The sequence below is a fragment of the Theobroma cacao genome, chromosome 6 (assembly GCF_053813885.1).
Source record: "Theobroma cacao isolate CCN51 chromosome 6, ASM5381388v1, whole genome shotgun sequence".
In the NCBI taxonomy this organism is placed as follows: domain Eukaryota; kingdom Viridiplantae; phylum Streptophyta; class Magnoliopsida; order Malvales; family Malvaceae; genus Theobroma; species Theobroma cacao.
This window is the reverse complement of record NC_142644.1, coordinates 29,291,790-29,310,871: the sequence shown is the minus strand read 5'-3', so window position 1 is coordinate 29,310,871 and position 19,082 is coordinate 29,291,790. Positions and strand designations below refer to the sequence as shown.

The following is a 19,082-nucleotide window of genomic DNA, read 5'->3' as shown; positions in this document are numbered from 1 at the left end:
GAAGTCACAAGAGGGACCCCTCCCCCAACGACCCATCAGGCACCAGCTTGTGAGGCTATAGCCCCCACACCATTAATTTAATGCAAGACGAAAGCTAATTCAAGGTTAATGTAATCAATGTAGTAATTGGATAAACCATGTAGTAATCATGCTACCGAAAACGATGATGGTGCTATTATTCTTATAAAAAGTTCTAATGGAAATTCTAAGACAAGAAAAAAGATGGGGTTAGCTTGGATTGCAAGGGATACTCTTCATTTAGTCAAGAGAAACAGATGATGATGATGATTTGAGTCACTTTTATATATTCCTATCTTTAAAGATTTTATATTCCGTGATGACTAGTTACTCAGAGTAAGAATTGGGAAGGAAAAAAAAAAGCAACAAAATTTAAAAACAAAAAAAAATCATAAATATTGGGGGTCAGAAGTCTTTCCCCGAGTCTCATCATCAGCCACCTTTTGCTTTGTCTGTTTCACAACTGAGTAGTACAGGTGGCTAACCTCTTCTTGCAGCTGCCAATCCCCGCGCTTCTCTCTCTGTCTTTCTCTTTCCCTTCCATATGGGTGCTTCTGCTTGGTTAGTTTGGTCATAGTTTCTTCTCTAAACATTGGCAGTAAATTGCTATGTTTCATGGGGTTTTGTTGTTGATGCCTTTTTCTTTTATCTCTCTGTACTTTTCCCCCCCTTTTCCCTGGTGCTGGTTTCTCATTTCCAGGTATGATATTCTTTGTTTGTAGTGCTTGAAATAGATCTCAGCTCTTTTGCTTTGATCAACTCTTGGTTGCTTACTTTGATGTGGTTTCTTTTACTGTTGCCGGTCTTGTTCCTCTTCTTGTTCTTGTTTCCTGCTAAAAATTTTCATGTTTAGTATAGTAAAGGTGAGTCTTTGCTCTGTCGGCTGATGGGTATTTCTCAAATTTCATTTCGTGTGGGTTTTGTTTTCTTTAAATCCTCAGGGAATTTCTGTAATTCTCTTTAGTTTAATGTTATGGTTTTTCTTATGGCTAGTAAACAAGAAGTTTTATGCTTATAAAGCTGAAAACGTCGGGGCATCTGTTGAGCAATTCTCACCTCTGAACATACAATACTTGTTTCATGGTGATGATGATGGTCAATTTCTGGATGCATAATCTGCTTGAAAAAAGTTAATTGTTGCCTTTCCTTTTCTTTTTCCCCTCTGGTGATAGTGACTGGGAAATTTAGTTGAATTTTAGAGGTATTAGTGCTTTTGGATTTGGTTTTTTTTGTGGCTTCAAGTTCACTCCATTATTGTGATCTTTTCTCATATTTCTGCTTAAGATGTCAAATCCACTCAAAGTAAATTTTGAATCAGACTTTTAACTGTTCTAAGTGCTGCATGTGCTAAAATAATGCTTTCATCGATGTCAAGGGCATTTGGATGATTTTGCAGATGAAGTCCTTTACTCTTATTTTACATAAGTGAGTCTGTGACATATAAGGGGAAAAAGAAGCAAAGAATTGCTTTCAATAGCAATTTACTTTCTGATATGTATGTTAGCATTTTGGCGGACAAGAATATGCAACTAGTAAGTTAAAACCTTGGTCTAAGGAGCCCAATTTTTTTTTACAAATCCACAGTTTTCCAGTGTAAGAAGTATTGTCAAAGAGATGTAGGTTTGTGGCATTTGTTGCTCATTTGGAAAGAAGGATTTGTGATTGCAGATATGAATTTGATTTGTTATCAGTAGTGGGATGACTATTTACCAATGTACTGAAATTGGTAAAGGTTCAATGTATCTATTGATTTGAGATGTGGTTGGTATATGAATTTGAGAAATAAAAAATTCTGCTTGGGATTTGATAAACAATAATTTAGAAAACTCCATGATTCATTTACTTAAAAACCATATTGTTTTGAGTTCCATACAGCCAATGTGGGCTGCTGGCAGTCCAAATTCTTCTATTTGTTAAGGAGCTAGTCTTTAGCCAGTCTGTTTTGCTGATGTACTAACCTAGTTTGGAATTTATAACTATTCATGTTAGTTAAATCTCGTAGAATTATGTTTTAGACTCCCCAAGACTTGAATTATACATTATTATACTCCCAGTTAGGACTAATACTTTAAATTTAAATCCAAGTTTTGGAGATATCATAAAAAGTGCAAGTCAATATTCTTTATTTTCTCTATAAAGTTTCCCATTGTTGTTGTTGTTTCTTCTTCTTCTCTATCTCTCCACTTCTTTCTCATTTTTAACTACCAACATTATCAACTGACAGGTCAAATATGCTATAAATATTTGTGTCCAGTTGATGAGATAAAAAGATATTGAAGAAGTGTCCCGGCTATAACCATGAGTAGTACTTTAGCTGTTCCCCTGAAAGATCAGAAAGAGAAGGCAAATTTCCTTCTTGAGGTACATCTTTGTAGCTAGAATTTCATGTGATCTTCTTTTTTGATACAAATCCCTCTTGTTTCAATTAGTTTTAGACTCTCGAAATCATGTTGGTTTCAGATTGCTAAGACAGAAAAGCAGTTATGGGCATTAATCCATTCCAAAGGTTTATTGCGCTCTGATGTTCGGGACTTGTACCATAAAGTCTGTTTAAGTTATGAGAGTTTCATTTTGAGCGATCAAGAACTGATAGAACTTCAAGATGTTGAATATTCACTGTGGAAGCTACACTATAAGCACATTGATGAGTTTCGCAAAAGAACAAAAAGAAGCTCTGCTAATTCAGAAAGTGTGACATCTGTGATGGCCCCAAGTTGTGCTGATGACAAACATGTAGAAGGGTTTAAGTCATTTCTGCTGAAAGCCACTGAATTTTACAAAAATTTGATTGTGAAAATCCGAAGTCATTATGGGCTTCCACAAGAATCTTCCTTGTATAAAAGTGGTGGCAGCGCTGCTTCTGTTGAACCAAAGAAATTGCAGAAATGTCACTTTTTGTGTCATCGTTTTTTAGTTTGTCTTGGGGATCTGGCTAGATATATGGAACAATATGACAAATCTGGTGTCCAGAAGCATAACTGGTCAGTTGCAGCCACCTACTACTTGGAAGCTACCACAATTTGGCCAGATAGTGGGAACCCCCAAAATCAGGTAATTTTATGTATTTTTCTTACTTTCTCTATTGATATATCTCGATGAACGTGGTAGTCTGTGCCAATACTATAGAACTGAGTTGCATTTTTGATGTTTGATTTCATGATTTCTTCATATATAACCCATCATGTTCACTCTTAGTTGGCAGTCTTGGCAACATATGTTGGTGATGAGTTTCTTGCTCTATACCACTGCGTAAGAAGTTTAGCTGTAAAAGAACCTTTCCCTGATGCCCAGAACAACCTCATTTTACTTTTTGAAAGGGTAAGACTTATTCTATATGCTCATTTATTGCAAATAAATTTTACCTTTTAGATATTCATGCCAACTTCTGATATCCAAATATTGCATTTCCTAATGCTTGTTGCGGTTTTGCAGAGCAGGTCAAGTCATTTGCATACTCTTTTAAGTGAGGCCCAATTTGATTTCTTAAAACCATCTGAAAGAAGTGATGCCTCGGTCAAATCACGATCAAGTAGGAATATTTCAGATTGCTGTCTGTTGAAGGGTGAACATGATCACTCTGCAGAAATGAATTTCTGGCCACTCCTTATCAGAACACTAAGTTTCTTCTTCTTAAAATCAAGGTAACCCTTTAACCACTAATGAACAGATTTAGTTTGTTTCAGATGTAATTATGTTGTTTTAAGGATAAGGTATTGAGTTGTCAGGTGTTTACATTCCATTTTAAATCAAGTTCTCATTTTCTTGGCAACTTTATGATTTGAGGCAGTTTGGAGGACTTCCCCTGTGCTTTTGCATCTACCATGAGAGAGTTGGATATGATGATGGTGTTAGATGATATGAAACTAAGAGCCATGTTGGAATCCTATCAGCTTATGGATTCGGCTAGAACAGGTCCTTTCCGTGCTCTTCAAGCTGTTTCCATTTTCATATTTGTCTTCCATTATCTAATTAATAGCCCAGAAATCAAAGGGTCGAAAGATGGAAAGAGTAAGCAACATCTTGAGAAGATACAATTGGCATTGACTGCTACCTTCATTTTCATGGGACGTCTTGTTGATAGATGTTTAAAGGCAAATCTTTTGGACTCTTGTCCCCTTCTACCCACTGTACTTGTTTTTGTGGAGTGGCTGGTGAGCATACTTGATGAAGTCGAACCATACGGGGTGGATGACAAAACTACAAGCTCTATATCTTATTTTTTTGATACTTTTATTGACCTCTTGAAGCAGTTCAATGTTAGCGTTGGAGTTTTGTCCCATGAAAGAGCTGCATTGTGGGAAGATTATGAGTTGAGGGGCTTTGCACCATTAGTTCAAATACATGTTTCATTAGATTTCTCAACTAACTGGGATCACATAGACAGTTATGAAAGTGGGATTGCATGCCGTATTCAGCGTATAATCAATGCTGCGATGAAGATTGCAGACAGATCAAATGGTTCCTATAAGTGGATCGCCTATGATAGTTCTGGAAGGAAATTCTATGCGAAAGATACAAATGTAATGCCTGAGAGACCAGAATCAGGAAAAGTAGGGTCTACCAGTTCTGATGTAAATGTCAAAGGGGTGCATTCTCATATTGATGAAGCCACAAAGGAGTGCAGGACACAAATTGCCAATGAAAATGAAAGCAACCATGCTATGAATGGGAAAGCTGTTGTCATGGAAGAGGAAGAAGTAATTCTCTTCAAGCCTCTTACAAGATATAATTCGGCCCCACTCTATGGTTTAAGGAACAATGCGAAAGACCCTGCATCTCCAAAAGAGATGGAGGAAAATGTTCCTTCTGATGAATGTTTGCGCCGCGCTACATCACTACTTATAGCCCAAAACCAGGCCCATGGTGATGCTTCAGATTTTCATTCTGACATTTCTAATTTCAGTCGCAGCAAGCCATTCAAGCAGCAGGAGCCTTTTGTAAAAGATACTACAGCCTTTTCATTTTCAGAAGTCCCCGTCTCTGCTGGGCCGCCTTCTCTTAGTGCTTGGGTTCTAAATAGAGGAATTTTAAGCAGTACTGAAGAGGGGAGAAGTGATATGAGTAGACAGGGGTTGAGCCCAATCGATGAAATAGCTACTCCATCCCTGAGTGGTCTCTCCATCTGGCAAACTGTGGATTCTGTCTCTTCTTCAAGATCTGAAGCTTCAACCAACCATTACTCACCTCCTCCGTATTCAGCTCCTGTGCCTTCTGCCCCTTTATTGCCTGATGATGCTGCTTGGTATAATGGTACTCAATCTAGTATATCTGAGGTGAAAGGCTCAGGGTACATTAGTAAACCAGGGAATTTCTATGATGCATCAAGGGTAAGTGGCTACCCCAATTGGTCTCCTGATGGGGAACTTAATTATGGTTCTGCTATTCCAGGTTTCATGGAAAAATACCCCCCTCCATTTAGAGGGATGACTTCTTCGGAATGGCTTCGTCAATTCAGAGAAAGTCGCAATCTTGTACGGGCCAACAACCATGTGAGTCCTATCAACTTTTTTGCCCCGGGGAACCCCAGGAACTTCCCCACTCCTGATGCTTCCCGCTTTGGCCTTTTTGATCAGTATGGAGTTCCTTCTGTTTCTAATCCAACAGTTAATACAGAGAGTTCAATAGTGCATCCAGGATTTCCCCTTGCTTACGGCGTGGATGATCAGAGAAGGGAGAAGCTGTTTCATGGTTACCAAAGGCCAAGCCCTTATGGTTGTGGTGCCGTGACTGAACTTAGAGACGAGCCACAGCCACTCTTGCAGTATCTAAAGGAGAGAGAATGGCTACTCCAGCAGGATCCAACCCTGAGAAATCCTACTATATGGGAAAATAAAACTTGCAAATCAAACAGATGATAAAAGCTTGTCTCAGGGCTTCAGTACAGCATTACCCCTAGGACTTAGATGTCAATTTAAACAAGTTGATAATTGTTCATGCATGTATATATCGACAGAAATTGACAATATGTATAATTTGACCAGATGTTCAAGTGTGAAGAAATGTCCAGCTTGTCCACAAGCCTCACAGATTTAGGATGATTTTATAATAATATAATGTTCTCTTACTGACCAGAAATGTTTCTCCTCTCAATATACTCTACTAGATGTTATGTTTACTTGAAGAAAATTGGTCCAGAATCCCATCAAATAAGGCGACCAAAGCCAAACGACCATATTATTGTTACTACTATTTTCTGGGTGAATAAACTACCAAAGCTTTTAACATCTCCAATATCTAATTCTGGACTTTCAGAGTGTATCAAAAGCCATGAAAATGGAGAGATTGGTCACTTTCTATAGGGTGGAAAAAAATATAATTCCGTTGCCGGGGATCGAACCCGGGTCTCCTGGGTGAAAGCCAGACATCCTAGCCACTGGACGACAACGGAATTTTTACAAGTGATCCCTGTTGAATTTATATGTCGATTTGTCAAATAGAGCTAGCAGTTTCGCCCTTGATTAAAGCCTCCGCCTTTTTGCTTCCTGGGTCTCAACCTGAAGATCTAAAGATCCTAAACCAAACTCAAATGGAAAAGAAACAGTCAGCACGAGGAGATATATCATCTGCCCAAGCAGTTTTACTTGGAGCTTTAGCTCCTGGTGTCAACGTCCGTTCAATTCCTCCTCAAAGATTCTGCCTTTTTCTTTCCTGTGTATATATACACATATAATTTGCAGGCATATTTATGTAGTACTAATAAAAGTTCGGATTTTTTGTTGTTTGTGTTTCAGGGTCCCACATGGAATACACTGAAAACAGCGTTTTTGATGTTGGGTCTTTGCCTTGCTGTTATGTTCGGTTTAGCATTCTCCTCTAGCGACTCTACCTTGATTCTTCATGTTGCCTTCCTTGTTCTCATCACCATCACCCTCTTTTTACTTCTTGACTGGTACTATTTCTTAATTCTATGCTAGAACCCCATTATTATTTGACCCAATTTTCATTGTTTTTTGGTTTAGTTGGACATTGATTTATGTTTTCTGGTTCCATTAATTTTCGGATGCTTTGTGTTATTCATGGTTTGATCATTATTTAAAGAAAACTATGGGATAGTTATAATCATTGGACAATTTCGTTAATATGCGTATTCTTTCATCTTGAGCTAGGCATATATATGCGTTATCTTTTGCCCGATTGTTCTCATTGGATCAGAGATTATACTTATTAAGCTATATTGGACTGTCAAAGGAATTTGTTTTGTAATTATCATGACTCCCTCAGACTTTAATGGTTTGGCATTTTAGTTCTTGTCATATATCCTAAGCTGTTAAGCAGCAATTGCATGACTTTCGTTTTTAATTATTTTCTGATTTTTTCTCTGAAAGGAACTGGTTTTGTAATATGTGTGCTGCAATCTAAGCAATGCCACCTAGTGAAATTTTGGGTGTATTCTCACAGACAGGATGAATATTGTGGCTTACATCAGAAGAGCATGCTCTTGTCATATAATCTGTTATATCAGGTGGCAGTTAGGATTGAACCTGCAATTGCACCACTGCCCTGTTCTTATGCCCCATAGCATGGTTTAATAGCAAGGGTAAGCTTGCTGGGAGCGCTTAATTTTGTTTAAATCATGTTCTGAAGTGTCAATTGCTACATGCATGCTTTAGTTGTTCCCAGTTTTAGAACAACAAATTGGAGGTAGAAGGCAGAGGTGATTGTTTTATCCTATGATGATTTCTATGATAGCAAGTCATTGGGTGCATAGGGATTTGGCCTTTGTTACAGGAACAGGGTCTGGGGCTGCATAATTGAATCTCTAATCTTCTATAGTTGGAAGCTGTTACTTTGCAGACACCCTGAATTAGTATGATTGGATTTCTCATGCAGGTTTCTTGAACAGACTGGTTTGGTTTCTGTTGAATGTCAAATGCAAGAGATGGACTTGGTACCAAATGATCGTCGGAGATAATCAATAAGAAGCAAGTAAACAGAATTAACAATTTCCATTTTTTTTCTTAATATTTATATAGCATTTACAAGTGAAGATTTCATCAACAAAGGAGGAACGGCAACAAGATGATAAATGAGAGGCATTCCTACAGAGGGAATGAGAAGAAAAAGTTGAGGAAATGGCGAGCGAATCATGGTACTTCCTCCACTCGCTCCTAGAATTGCATCAGAGACACCCTCATTAGTCGCTCTTTGGCTCCTTCTCCTTGTGTTTGCTCTTCTTGCTCTTGATGAAGCAGAAGCATGAGCAGCAAGGGAGCTGAAGCAACAACTTCATATTTCATGAACTGATGGTTCGAATGTTTGCAGAAAACCAATGTCTATATAGAGCTCCATCCTCGGTTTATTATTATTATTTTATTCTCATATTCATTTCTGTTCTTGGATGCTATTCGTATTCCTCATTGTTATAGATAAAGAAGATGCCTAACTTCACAATGACTTATTCACAGCCATTGGATGTCTTCTGCTTTTTTGTGCGGATCATGTTACTATATACATATATCTTGCAAAAGAGTTAAAAAGGCCATGCTTTTGTGTTCTATTCCTTGGCGAAAACAAGCTTTATGTTTTGGCAAGGAATAAGCACCTGCAACTTGCAATGCTAATGTGCAAGGCAGAATCTTATAGGTGGTTCTGACCTCTAGGGAATTGCTTCATCCCATCCCATCCAAAAAAGGTCACAGGATTAACTTTAAATCTCGTTGACGTGAATATTTATATAAGTCTTAATAATTACATTCATATTTAATGTAAAATAATATCATAAAAATCGAAACTATTTTGATGGATGTTTGTGATCAAAGTAATGGTAGATAAAATAATAGTTTTTTTGGACTCCTCCTAAGGCATAGTAATGTAAGTAGCATCTAAGATTGGAATATTTCAATATGGTAATTTAATCAATTATGGTAAGTATTATGTTTTCTTGACATAATAGTTTAAAAAGTTTTTGAACTATTAAAAAAGTTTAAATAAAATTTTATTATTTTTTGTAATTTTATTTAGAGTCAAATAAGTCCTTAATGATTGATGTTTGATTAATAACAATTTTATATATACGTTACGCTTACATGATATTGACGTGAATTGTTACAATGCAATGGAATTATATCATCATAACACATAAATATATCATAAAATCATATACTATAACATGTTAGCATATCATGTCACGTGATATAAAATGAAAAATAACAATTCAATTAGTCAACCATTAGTGATAAGATATTATTAAATTCAAATAAAAGTACAAAAATTTGATTAAATAAAAAAAATTGAATTTTTATATATAATTTAATTTTTTTAGATGTTATATCTTCTTTAAAAAAAATTAATGAGTGCTTTTTTCTAAAAACAACTTTTTGTTCATACATAGTAATCAACATAATTATTGTTTTTTTGGTAAAAAAATATTATCCCAATATAAAATAAAAAATATGAAAATAGAGATTTTTTTGAGAAAATAAACTAAGAAATACAATAAATACTGATTATTGAAATCTTAATTGTTTCCTTTGACTGCTTGCACAATACATTGGCCTTGGACGACACTTTGCCAAAAGCTTCCTTCTTCGCTAAAAACTCTCTAATTTTACCATAAATAGAAAAGAAATCATTAATAAGACTTCCAATTAAGCCTCTTTATTACATGGGGGAAAATCTGTTCCAATTAAAAGTCTAGTCCCTTCCATTTCAATTGTATCACATGAATAAAACCAAAAAAAGAATCACAAAATTGGAAAAAACAAACAAGAAATAATAAAAACTATTATTGCCAAAAGGATTTAAGGGGTCCACCACACGATTTCCTTGAGACCACCATGGCCTACACATGAAGACATGAAAAGAAACCTCACCGTCTCTCTCTTTCTCCTGTAGAAAAAGCCAAATTTGTTTGTTAGTGGCCAATTCATGTTCATTCAATTTTGGTTCTGTTTTGCATGGCACTGCCACTTGCTGCTTAGCCACCTCTGGGTATCGACTGTCCGTCCTCCTCTCTCCCCCCCTCCCTTACGTTCCTTCTTCCTGTTGTAAATTTTCAGAACACAACAACTTCCCCCTCTTTTGTTGTTTCCTTTCTTTTCTTCATTCTCATTTTGATTTCTACTACCCCTTAAGGCTAAATCTTTATCTGGGTATTCTTGTTTTCATCGTTTCTTGCTTTCTTTCTTTCTTTCTGTGCTCATTAATGTTTATACCCCACGTAGTCTACTTCATGCTTTGGTCTTTCTTTGTTTTGTTTTTACAGTGGAAGTGAACGTTTTTTTTTAAGGTAATAATGGCTTCAAGTGATGGTTGGGATGCTGAAAAAATGTGAGTTTCTGCTCAAAGAGTGTTCTTGGCATTACCATGATCGTGGGATTTAGGCTGTTCAGTTCTTCTGCTTTGCTTTTTTCTTTTATGGTTCTCATTGTATCAAGAATTTTTACTGCTTGAATTTTATGTTTGTTTGATTTGGGGGGCAAAGGCTGGACCTTTACTTGCACGATTATTTGATGAAGAAAAACATGCATGAGACTGCTACAGCTTTCAGAAAAGAGGCCGGTATTTCTAACCATTCTGTTGGTATGAGCTCTTTCTTTTTCATTCCTTTTTTTTTCCCTATTTTCTTTCTCTCTTGTAACATATAAATTCCTTCAATTAAACTTATTTCTAATGACTGATTCTACAGTTATATATTTTTAGTAGATAATTATCAATGTTGGAAATGCTTGGCATATATTTTTCCTTTCAAATGTCTTGAAGGTTATGCAGTTGATGAAATTGCATCTATATGTATATCAATGTGCATTAATGTTTCTGTTATCTTTCTCCAAGAACAAAGATATATAAACCAGTTGGTTTAATTTCTTCTACATGAGTCTTTTGATACTTCCGTTTGCAAGGCTTATTCTTAATTTAGCATTAATGCATGAAAGCATTAGAGTTTCCCCTTTTTTTTTTTCAGATTTTTTTTACAGTTCACAGTGTTGCTATAAATCGTGTAATTTGCTGATTAGAGTAAAATGGGTCATTGTTTTCAGTGATTGATTCTCCCCAAGGGCTCTTACAAGAATGGTGGTCAGTATTTTATGACATATTTGCCTCAAGGCTACCAAAGCATCAAGAGTACTCTGAGGCAGAAACCTCTGCTAATAAGGTGATTGTTTATGGGATCATGTTGAGCCGAACTTTTTATCGTAACTCTATAAACTTATCTTGTGTTGTTTGTCCATTTCTCAGGCTGAAATATTGGAGAATCAATCACTAAATTTGCGTTCAATATTGACGCCATCAATGATAAGTCAGCAAAGGCCTGGACCGGTTCTCATTCCCAGAGATTTTGATTCCAGTTTGCGGTTCCTTGAAGCTAATCAACTGATGCTTCCAAGCTCCTTTGCAGGCAGTTCTAGGTATACATATGTTTTAATTGAACTAAAGGTTTGTATAATTGACAATCAGTTGACAGTCACTTTGGCTTCTTTATTTCCCCTATACCAACACAGAACTTATTATGAAAATTAACTAAGATATTATTATGGAAATACTCGACTTTTTAATAGACAAAGAGTTTCACCCTTTGGTACATATTTCATGATTCACTGCAATTTGAAAGTAGAAACAATTATAGGAAAATTTTTTCCCATTGCAAAAGTATGATCTGGATTAAGAAAGGAAGTATATATATTATCATTCATGCTGGTGAATGGTAATTTGCTTCATTGCTAAATTGAGAGTTAATTTTTTCTCTTTAACATTCATTCATGTATCAGCCGTCAGCAACAACAGATAAATTTTGCCCAGCATCAAGTTAAGAGGGTATGTTCTGAAGTATCTACTTGTGTTCACAAGAGCACCAAGTTATTGTGAATTTCAGTAAATATAAAATGTTCATCAATGTGCAGGAACACAGTCAAGGCATTACCTTGGGGAGAACCATTCCTGTAAACCCACTCACCCCCTACGGGGCACAGAAAGGCATACTTCCAGCAACTGGACCTGACACTGCAGGTTAGCTTGGCCATCTTTCTGATTTGAGTTCATGCGGTGTTAATGCTGACAAAACTGTTCGTATCACATGACCTTTGCAATTTCTAGTTATGCTATACTATTCAAGGACATGTGATGAATTATTCATATATGCTTTATTTTGACAAGACAGGAGATGCACGCAGTGTTGGCCTTGATTATTTTATTTTGTTGGCATTGTAACATTATATATGTTAGATATATCTGATGCATGGTCTTTTTCTTTTAGGATTGAATGACTCAATCAACCTAGCACCCATTAATGGATGGCCTTTGGATGTAAGTGGCATGTTAAGTAACTGTTTTTGGAGCCTTGCTAGCACCAATTTTGTGTTCTTGTTGATTTAGTAAATGTTAAGTCCTTCCTAGTGTGAAAAGAAGTGTGCTTAAACTTTCACAAACAGTTCTTTAGTTGAGCCTGGTTACCATGGTTTGCATATCAGCCTATCAGATTTAAATTTACTCTTTCAGGCATCAAACTATCAGCAGCAACTTCAGATATTGAAGTCTCAACCTGAGATATCAGCTCAAGGGCTGTCACATATGCCCAGAAACCTGACCCCTACTTTTCCTGGAAGCTCTGCCAAATTCAATTACCGTAATACGATACTTCCTAAGACTGAAATAAAGGGGAATAACAGACAGGTCAGTTGAAACAGTGTCTTAAAAATTTTTGGGGCAGTTGATTTCTTTAAAAGGTTATTATTATTTATTTTTATAAAAATGAATTATTCAGCATCTAATAGATGTGTTACTAGATACCCTTTGTAAGATGCCATGATGAGATGCATGACAATATTTTCAGAATCAACCCTCTCCCTTCAATAGATATGATGATCATAAATTATAAAGAGATTTTGGAGGAGTAATTGCATGTAACATTTAACTTGAATGCTTGTGTTTATTAGTTTTATTTGTTAGAAGCTCATTAACTCTCATTTATAAAAAACTATCATAATTCCTTTCCTCATTAGTGACTGATTGGTGATGAACCAGATGATGATCCAGACGATGCAAACTGAAGAACAACAAAACCAACATAATATGCTACAGCAACAGCAGGTAATATGTGAGTCATCAGCTTTTTGAGGAAAGCTAATGCTAATGCTTTCCCCAACTTGGTAGAAAATCGTGGTCAAATGTATGAGTCTATGTGCATGTCTAGTATGATACTTATTCTTATAATTGTATTTGCTCTGGATTAGACTAGCAGAAAGAAGAAGAAAGTGCTACATTCAAGGGTGCCAGATAAGAAATTGGTATGCCATAAAAACTTGGGTAAAGCTTTTCCATTTTCATCTGCCTGTTATATATATGGGGATTTATTCCATGTCAGTGGAGAGTGTAATCATATTTGCTGATCTACACATTCCAGTATGAACTTTTTGTCTATATCTGCTTCATGATTGTTGCCTCCTTCATGGAATGTCCATCTGCAGGATTGTATCAAAGCTGAGGAGAATAAACCTGTTGATGACGCTGTTGAGTCCTTTCTGTCCCATGATCATGATAATGTTGTTAGTACAAGCACACCTTTCAGTGTTTTGAGACACCGTTCTAACCCTTCCAATGAAATTGAACAAAAAGGTAATTCTTTTAAGACTAGACAGAAAAATGCTTTGCAGGTCTACTTTAATAGGTACTGATGCAATGGAAATGAAAGATAATATACATCAATCTTTATAATGATTGATTTATTCAGTAGAGAAAGTGCAACCCACCTCCAACTGCCTAAGCACTTCCCAAATCTTTGCTAGCCTCCCCTAACCATGTTGTATTGCATAAAAATACTTAATAGCGTGGGAAGACTATATCTGGTTGTAGCCCCTAATCCAGGTTGACAAAGAAAGCTTTCTCTCACATCCCTTTCCACCAAACTTGGTGTATATTATATATATATATATATTGTGCTTGGTCATATGAAAATAACATGAACTCTGTCAGCAAGGATGCACTTGTGTCAGTATAGCAGTTAAGATATTACTCAGTAATCCTAACACAATGATATGTCATCACTGGTGTAGGCTTCACCTTTGGAGAGGTTAGTTGCCTTCACTCAAGCAAAAGCAAAGTCTTGTGCTGCCATTTTTCATCAGATGGGAAGTTTCTAGCTAGTGCTGGACGTGAAAAGAAGGTAGTATCAACGAGTAATACAGGTTTTTTTTCACAATATGTTGTAGAGGCTTAGAGTTGATTATAGTTTTCTTCTGGCAGGTCTTGATATGGAATATGGAAACTCTTGATTTTGTTAGAACTTCAGAGGGCCATTCTCTTCTCATTACTGAAGTTCGTTTTAGACCAAGTTCAACTATATTTGCAACATCCTCCTTTGACAAAACCGTCAAAATATGGGATTCTACCAAAGTAACCATTTTCCTTTGGAACTTCAGATATTTATTTTGTATTTTTCTAAATTTCTGCGTGCTTGTTCAGAATGAAGAAAAAAAGGCTGTTGTATGCAATTCATGTCTCTATAGGATGCTGTTATTCCTTTTTTGGTGTTATAGACAGGCAGACTAGTTGCTCTTATTTTCCTATGATTAGCCAAAATTGATTACCACAGAGTAAATGTTTGGTCTTCATTTCTTTGCTATTGCAGCCAAGCAAATCACTTTGCAAGCTTGTGGGGCATGCTGAACAGGTGTTGTCATTAGATTTCCATCCTAGAAAGATGGATCTCCTTTGTTCCTGTGATAGTAATAATGAGATGCGGTTGTGGAATGTCAACCAACGTTCTTGCATGCATGTTTCTAAGGTCGGATCCTGAGCCTTGTATCTGTTGGAATTTCTCAGAAACATCAAAGTTTACTTATAATTCAGATTGGAAAAGATCCTGGTTTTCGTAGTTTCTTGAGAATAATACAGCATTGAATCACATTAGACTTATGAGGATGTCTAATTATATTTCCCCGGAAATTTGTGGTGGATTGTGAAATTTGGTGATGCTTCTATCTCTTGTAAAGTCTCTTCTTGACAATGCATTTCAGCCGACTTTTTGAAAGGCAGTTTATGCTTATTAGCAAAAATTGCAAATGGTTAAAATTTGTCTTTTCAGTTTTAAATGCTTATAGTTTTCTATAAAATAAATCTTTGTTGAAAGGAAGTTTAACATCAAAATATTGCTTGTCTTGCATGGCTTAGCTTTATTTACCTGCTCATTTTTCTTGGAAAATATTTGGGTACTTGTTGTTAACACACTTACATCTGGTGTTATCTCCATTAGAATTCCATGTTCCCAAACTTAACCCTGCTTTCACTTACCTCCATTTCCTTGTGAGTTGACTGCAGGGAGCTACTAAGCAAGTTAGATTCCAGCCTCAACTAGGAAAGTTAATTGCAGCTGCTTCAGGAAATGTTGTCAATGTAATTGATGTTGAGACTGACAAGCCCCAGTTCTGTTTAAAGGTTGATTCACTTTATATGTTATTAGAGCTCTAATCATGCATCCAAGTCCTTTGTCTCCCTACTGTCTGAACGAATTTTATATTCTTTCAGGGACATAACAAAGAAGTTCTTTCAATTTGCTGGGATCCAAGTGGCGACTATATTGCCTCCGTCAGTGAAGACAGTGCACGTCTTTGGTCAATGATTGATGGGGAATGCATACACGAATTGTGTTCAACAGGCAACAAGTTCCAGTCCTGCACATTTCATCCTGTGTACTCACTACTCTTGGTCATTGGTGGCTACCAGGTAAAGTATTCAAAATATTATTGTTGTCAGTATTACTAAATGCTGTTTATATACAGCATTCTCAACAAATGCTGTTTATTTCTCATATGTCTGGAATTATGTAGTAAATAGCTTGCAAGCCATTTTTGGTATAGATGTTTATCATGTCTTGATGTGTTAACATATACACAAAAATGTAAGTGAACCTCTTGTTAAGGAAAGGGGGTTAAGAATAAACTAAACAGAAACCAGTGGTTGCATTAAAACACAAGGTTGGCTAATTCCAATGGGCTGATACAACTAGTGCTGTCTTGGCCTGATGTTTAGTATATCTCTCTGCCATCCTGTTGCAATCTTTGCTGATGTTATTTTTGTGATCTTGTCCTTGATGTTCCTCTCTCATGAGATCTAATTGTTTGAATTTTGTCAGTCTCTTGAATTATGGAATCCACTTGAGAGCAATAAAACATGGACAGTTGAAGCACACAGGGGATTAATTTCTTCACTGGCAGATTCTCTACAGACTGAAATGGTTGCCTCCGCAAGCCATGACCAGTGTGTTAAGCTTTGGAAGTAATGATGTCTCTTCATGAGAATTCATGCATCTGCTGGAACCAGTGGCATGTGTACATACGGAGCATTTTTTGGAATGAAGAAGTTAATGGCAACAGCAAGTAGAGTAAACAGCCAGGACAAGTAGCAGAGAAGAAAGATGCGCCCTTTTTTGTGTCAAAATATTGAAAAGTATAGGTGGACTATATATCTAATCATATTACCTACAGGCTGAAAAAACTACAACCAAAGTTAGAAGAATGAAACACAACTGCAGCATAATATGCTGCTTTTTTCCTTTTCTTTTTTTCTTTTCTTGTTGGCTAAGTTTTGAACTTTAGATCCTCTCCTTTTACATGGGAAATGAAAGAGTGTTAAAACTGGTTGTTTTGGGGATTATTTGTGCCCAATAAAGCATTTAATAGTTTAACCTCCACAAAAGAAAATTACTCCATTTTTTCATCTCAAGGCAATGAAGTCCTAAAGAGACAAGCATTTGGATTTAAGATGTTCTTTTCTTTGTCAATATGAAAGGTTGGTCTAATTCATCGAAGTTATTTGAGGGTGTAACTTCCATTAACATCATCTTCATCAAGCTCAATGTCCATGAAACATTGATCCAATAATAAAAGACAGATTGAGAGCATGCCCGTGCAGTACAATTGTGAATGAATAGCACGAGGAATATCATTGTACGGCCATTTGTCTTATATGCATTTCCTTCTTTCTCCTACTTCAACCAGCGCAAGTAAGCTATGCTTCAAATGGAAAACTGGGTAGTAGATGCTTCTATGCAGTGCTCGTTTCTCCTCACCATTTTTGTACGTTTTGGTTAATGAAAGCAACTAGAGAGAACCAGAAAGAGTCTTAGTAGCTAGTAAAGGGGTCTTATACAGGGTACTATAAAAGATATTTCTTTTATTACTGTAGCTAAATGCTAATTCGTTGAACGTACCTTGGGGTGACCTTATATATAACGGTACGTCTCATAGCTGCTTCTCATTTTAACATGCAAAAAGTAATCATCTCCTTTCTCCTTCCAACTACAACCGCAACAGAGCTTTTTGCTTGAGATGGAAAACTGGGTATTTTCTCCTTCTTTCTTTTGCTTTTCTTGCTCAATTTCTTCTGTAATAACTGGTAGTATCTTTCTTCATATTGGTTTCTCTTCTCATTATCCCTCTCTTTAGACCTTTCTTTGGTTCTTGTTGAACGGACGTTAATAATCTAAAACATGCGCACATGTATTTCTTTTTCTAATTATTGTTCTCCTTTTCTACAAGAATCAAACAGAGTAAGTAGCTGCTATATTACTTTACTCGATTCGTGAACTTGAATCCTATGTGAGAACTTATTGTTGGTTTCGAAGCTTTCGTTTCTTGGGTTGGACGTGAAATTTTCCTTCTTGGGTAGGAAAAGAAATGCTGTGTTATGCCATTCATGATTCTTGACATGAATTATATTGGTTTCTCTTCTTTTCTTTAGTTTCTAGTGAATGTTTGCATGGGTTCTTGGTCATATACGTAAGCCACAATCCTTCTCTGTTCTTTTCTTGCTTTATTAGATAGCTAAATTGAAACCTAACACTTAGGCCAAGCAGAAGTAGTTTTGGAATGCTAACACGCTGATTTGTAGGAGAATACTAGTAATTAATCTTAATTGGCTCTAATCACGTTGATCTAGAATGGTACTTTAGAGGGTTGTTGAGCAAATCTTGATCACTTTTCTTTCCCTTTAGTCTCCGTTTGGATAGTTTGCTGGGCAGATGATAGTCAGAAACCTTCATTTTTATTATGTTTGGTGTTCTCTTTCTATAGAAGACGAATATGCTATTGAGCTTCATGTTCTTTTTTCCAAGATTTTTCCTCATCTTTCTTCTTAACAAACAGGACATAGACATCACACATGAGTTTGTCCATAAACTTTTTGATGCTTTTATATGTATTTTGGCATTACGCTTCTAAAACCTTATGTTATCTTTATGAATGTGCTTCATTGGATTCTTAAACTAAGAAAATTTTACCCGTATGGTTATTTCTTTGCAGGCTAAAAAAGTGAATTGCAGAATGGAATATGGGCCAATGCATCCACCTGTATCTCAAAAGATACATTGGCAACCTGACCTCCCAGTCAGGCATTTTAATTACACTCCAAGAATGCAACATATTCATGGGGATGGTGCCTTGGTGAACAGGAAATCTTCATCTGTTGTAACACCCTTGCCACCAGCTTTTGTAGGAGCCCCATTGGAGAGACCTTCTATACAAACTGAATTGGCTGTGTCAGGTATTCTCAGGACAGCAGTTGCTCCATTTGAGCGAGTGAAGCTCTTGATGCAAAACCAGAACGAGATGATCAAGTCAGGTCGGCTGACCCAACCATATAATGGAATATTTGACTGCTTTGCCAGAACAATCAGAAATGAAGGTATCCGTTCCCTTTGGAGAGGCAACATTGCAACAGCCACGGCACATGTTTCTGCTAAGGTAACTTCCACCAAAGTTGTCCTATATGTAGCTGTCCTATTCTCATGATTTAGAATTTTGTAACATCCTACGCCTTTATGTGCTACAGGCCATACAGTTTAAAATCCAAGAATACTTTAGAAGTCATGCAGATAGCCGGTGGAGTACTTTTCAGATAGTATCGGCAGTTGTTCTTTCTTCAGCTGTAAATCTGTTTCTTGTTTATCCATTTCTTTATGCTGGAACACGCATGGCAAATGATGTCAAAACCACCGGTGACTTGAGCAAACGGCAGTTTAATGGTATACTTGATGTGTACAGAAAAACTCTGAAAGTAGATGGCATTGCTGGATTGTTCCGTGGATATACTATGGCACTTGCTCAGCTTGGTATGGTGACAGTGCTATCTGC

General features: G+C 36.5%; 3 protein-coding genes and 1 non-coding gene across 6 annotated transcripts; 3 read left to right on the top strand and 1 right to left on the bottom strand.

The window, feature by feature from the left end:
- The first annotated feature begins 445 nt into the window (after positions 1-445).
- LOC18596826 (Telomerase activating protein Est1) lies at positions 446-6,093 on the top strand. 3 transcript variants are annotated; one of them, XM_018123194.2, is made up of 6 exons: positions 446-718; positions 2,273-2,379; positions 2,479-3,069; positions 3,214-3,336; positions 3,451-3,659; positions 3,806-6,093. In XM_018123194.2, the coding sequence occupies exons 2-6, from the start codon at positions 2,317-2,319 to the stop codon at positions 5,871-5,873; spliced, it is 3,054 nt and encodes a 1,017-aa protein (XP_017978683.2). In that variant the 5' UTR covers positions 446-718; positions 2,273-2,316; the 3' UTR covers positions 5,874-6,093. The 3 variants fall into 3 exon arrangements, with proteins under 3 accessions (XP_017978683.2, XP_007025591.3, XP_088663588.1); XM_007025529.3 differs by having other exon boundaries at positions 2,243-2,379; XM_088807462.1 differs by having other exon boundaries at positions 559-579; positions 2,243-2,379.
- Positions 6,094-6,334: 241 nt separating this feature from the next.
- TRNAE-UUC (transfer RNA glutamic acid (anticodon UUC)) lies at positions 6,335-6,406 on the bottom strand. Its single transcript has one exon. It is a non-coding gene; the product is annotated as a tRNA-Glu (tRNA).
- Positions 6,407-6,464: 58 nt separating this feature from the next.
- Positions 6,465-8,425, top strand: LOC18596825 (uncharacterized). The gene is made up of 3 exons (XM_018123295.2): positions 6,465-6,625; positions 6,750-6,907; positions 7,849-8,425. Exons 1-3 carry the CDS (start codon positions 6,545-6,547, stop codon positions 7,928-7,930), a joined length of 321 nt encoding a protein of 106 aa, XP_017978784.1. The 5' UTR covers positions 6,465-6,544; the 3' UTR covers positions 7,931-8,425.
- A 2,045-nt stretch (positions 8,426-10,470) lies between these two features.
- On the top strand, positions 10,471-16,588 carry LOC18596824 (transcriptional corepressor LEUNIG_HOMOLOG-like). The gene is made up of 16 exons (XM_088807548.1): positions 10,471-10,539; positions 10,998-11,113; positions 11,197-11,366; positions 11,727-11,772; positions 11,859-11,964; positions 12,212-12,261; positions 12,454-12,627; positions 12,979-13,044; positions 13,188-13,241; positions 13,422-13,569; positions 14,007-14,116; positions 14,197-14,346; positions 14,582-14,737; positions 15,271-15,387; positions 15,478-15,675; positions 16,085-16,588. Exons 1-16 carry the CDS (start codon positions 10,482-10,484, stop codon positions 16,229-16,231), a joined length of 1,866 nt encoding a protein of 621 aa, XP_088663674.1. The 5' UTR covers positions 10,471-10,481; the 3' UTR covers positions 16,232-16,588.
- Positions 16,589-19,082: the final 2,494 nt, after the last annotated feature.

Excerpts from the sequence above, each read along its gene's own strand:
- LOC18596826 (XM_018123194.2), top strand. The coding sequence starts at position 2,317 with ATGAGTAGTACTTTAGCTGTTCCCCTGAAAGATCAGAAAGAGAAGGCA. Across the intron at positions 3,070-3,213 it reads GTGGGAACCCCCAAAATCAG|TTGGCAGTCTTGGCAACATA; the intron begins GTAATTTTATGT and ends GTTCACTCTTAG. Across the intron at positions 3,660-3,805 it reads TTCTTCTTCTTAAAATCAAG|TTTGGAGGACTTCCCCTGTG; the intron begins GTAACCCTTTAA and ends GATTTGAGGCAG.
- LOC18596825 (XM_018123295.2), top strand. The coding sequence starts at position 6,545 with ATGGAAAAGAAACAGTCAGCACGAGGAGATATATCATCTGCCCAAGCA. Across the intron at positions 6,626-6,749 it reads CTTTAGCTCCTGGTGTCAAC|GGTCCCACATGGAATACACT; the intron begins GTCCGTTCAATT and ends TTTGTGTTTCAG. Across the intron at positions 6,908-7,848 it reads CTCTTTTTACTTCTTGACTG|GTTTCTTGAACAGACTGGTT; the intron begins GTACTATTTCTT and ends TTTCTCATGCAG.
- LOC18596824 (XM_088807548.1), top strand. The coding sequence starts at position 10,482 with ATGCATGAGACTGCTACAGCTTTCAGAAAAGAGGCCGGTATTTCTAAC. Across the intron at positions 11,114-11,196 it reads CAGAAACCTCTGCTAATAAG|GCTGAAATATTGGAGAATCA; the intron begins GTGATTGTTTAT and ends TCCATTTCTCAG. Across the intron at positions 14,117-14,196 it reads GTGCTGGACGTGAAAAGAAG|GTCTTGATATGGAATATGGA; the intron begins GTAGTATCAACG and ends TTCTTCTGGCAG.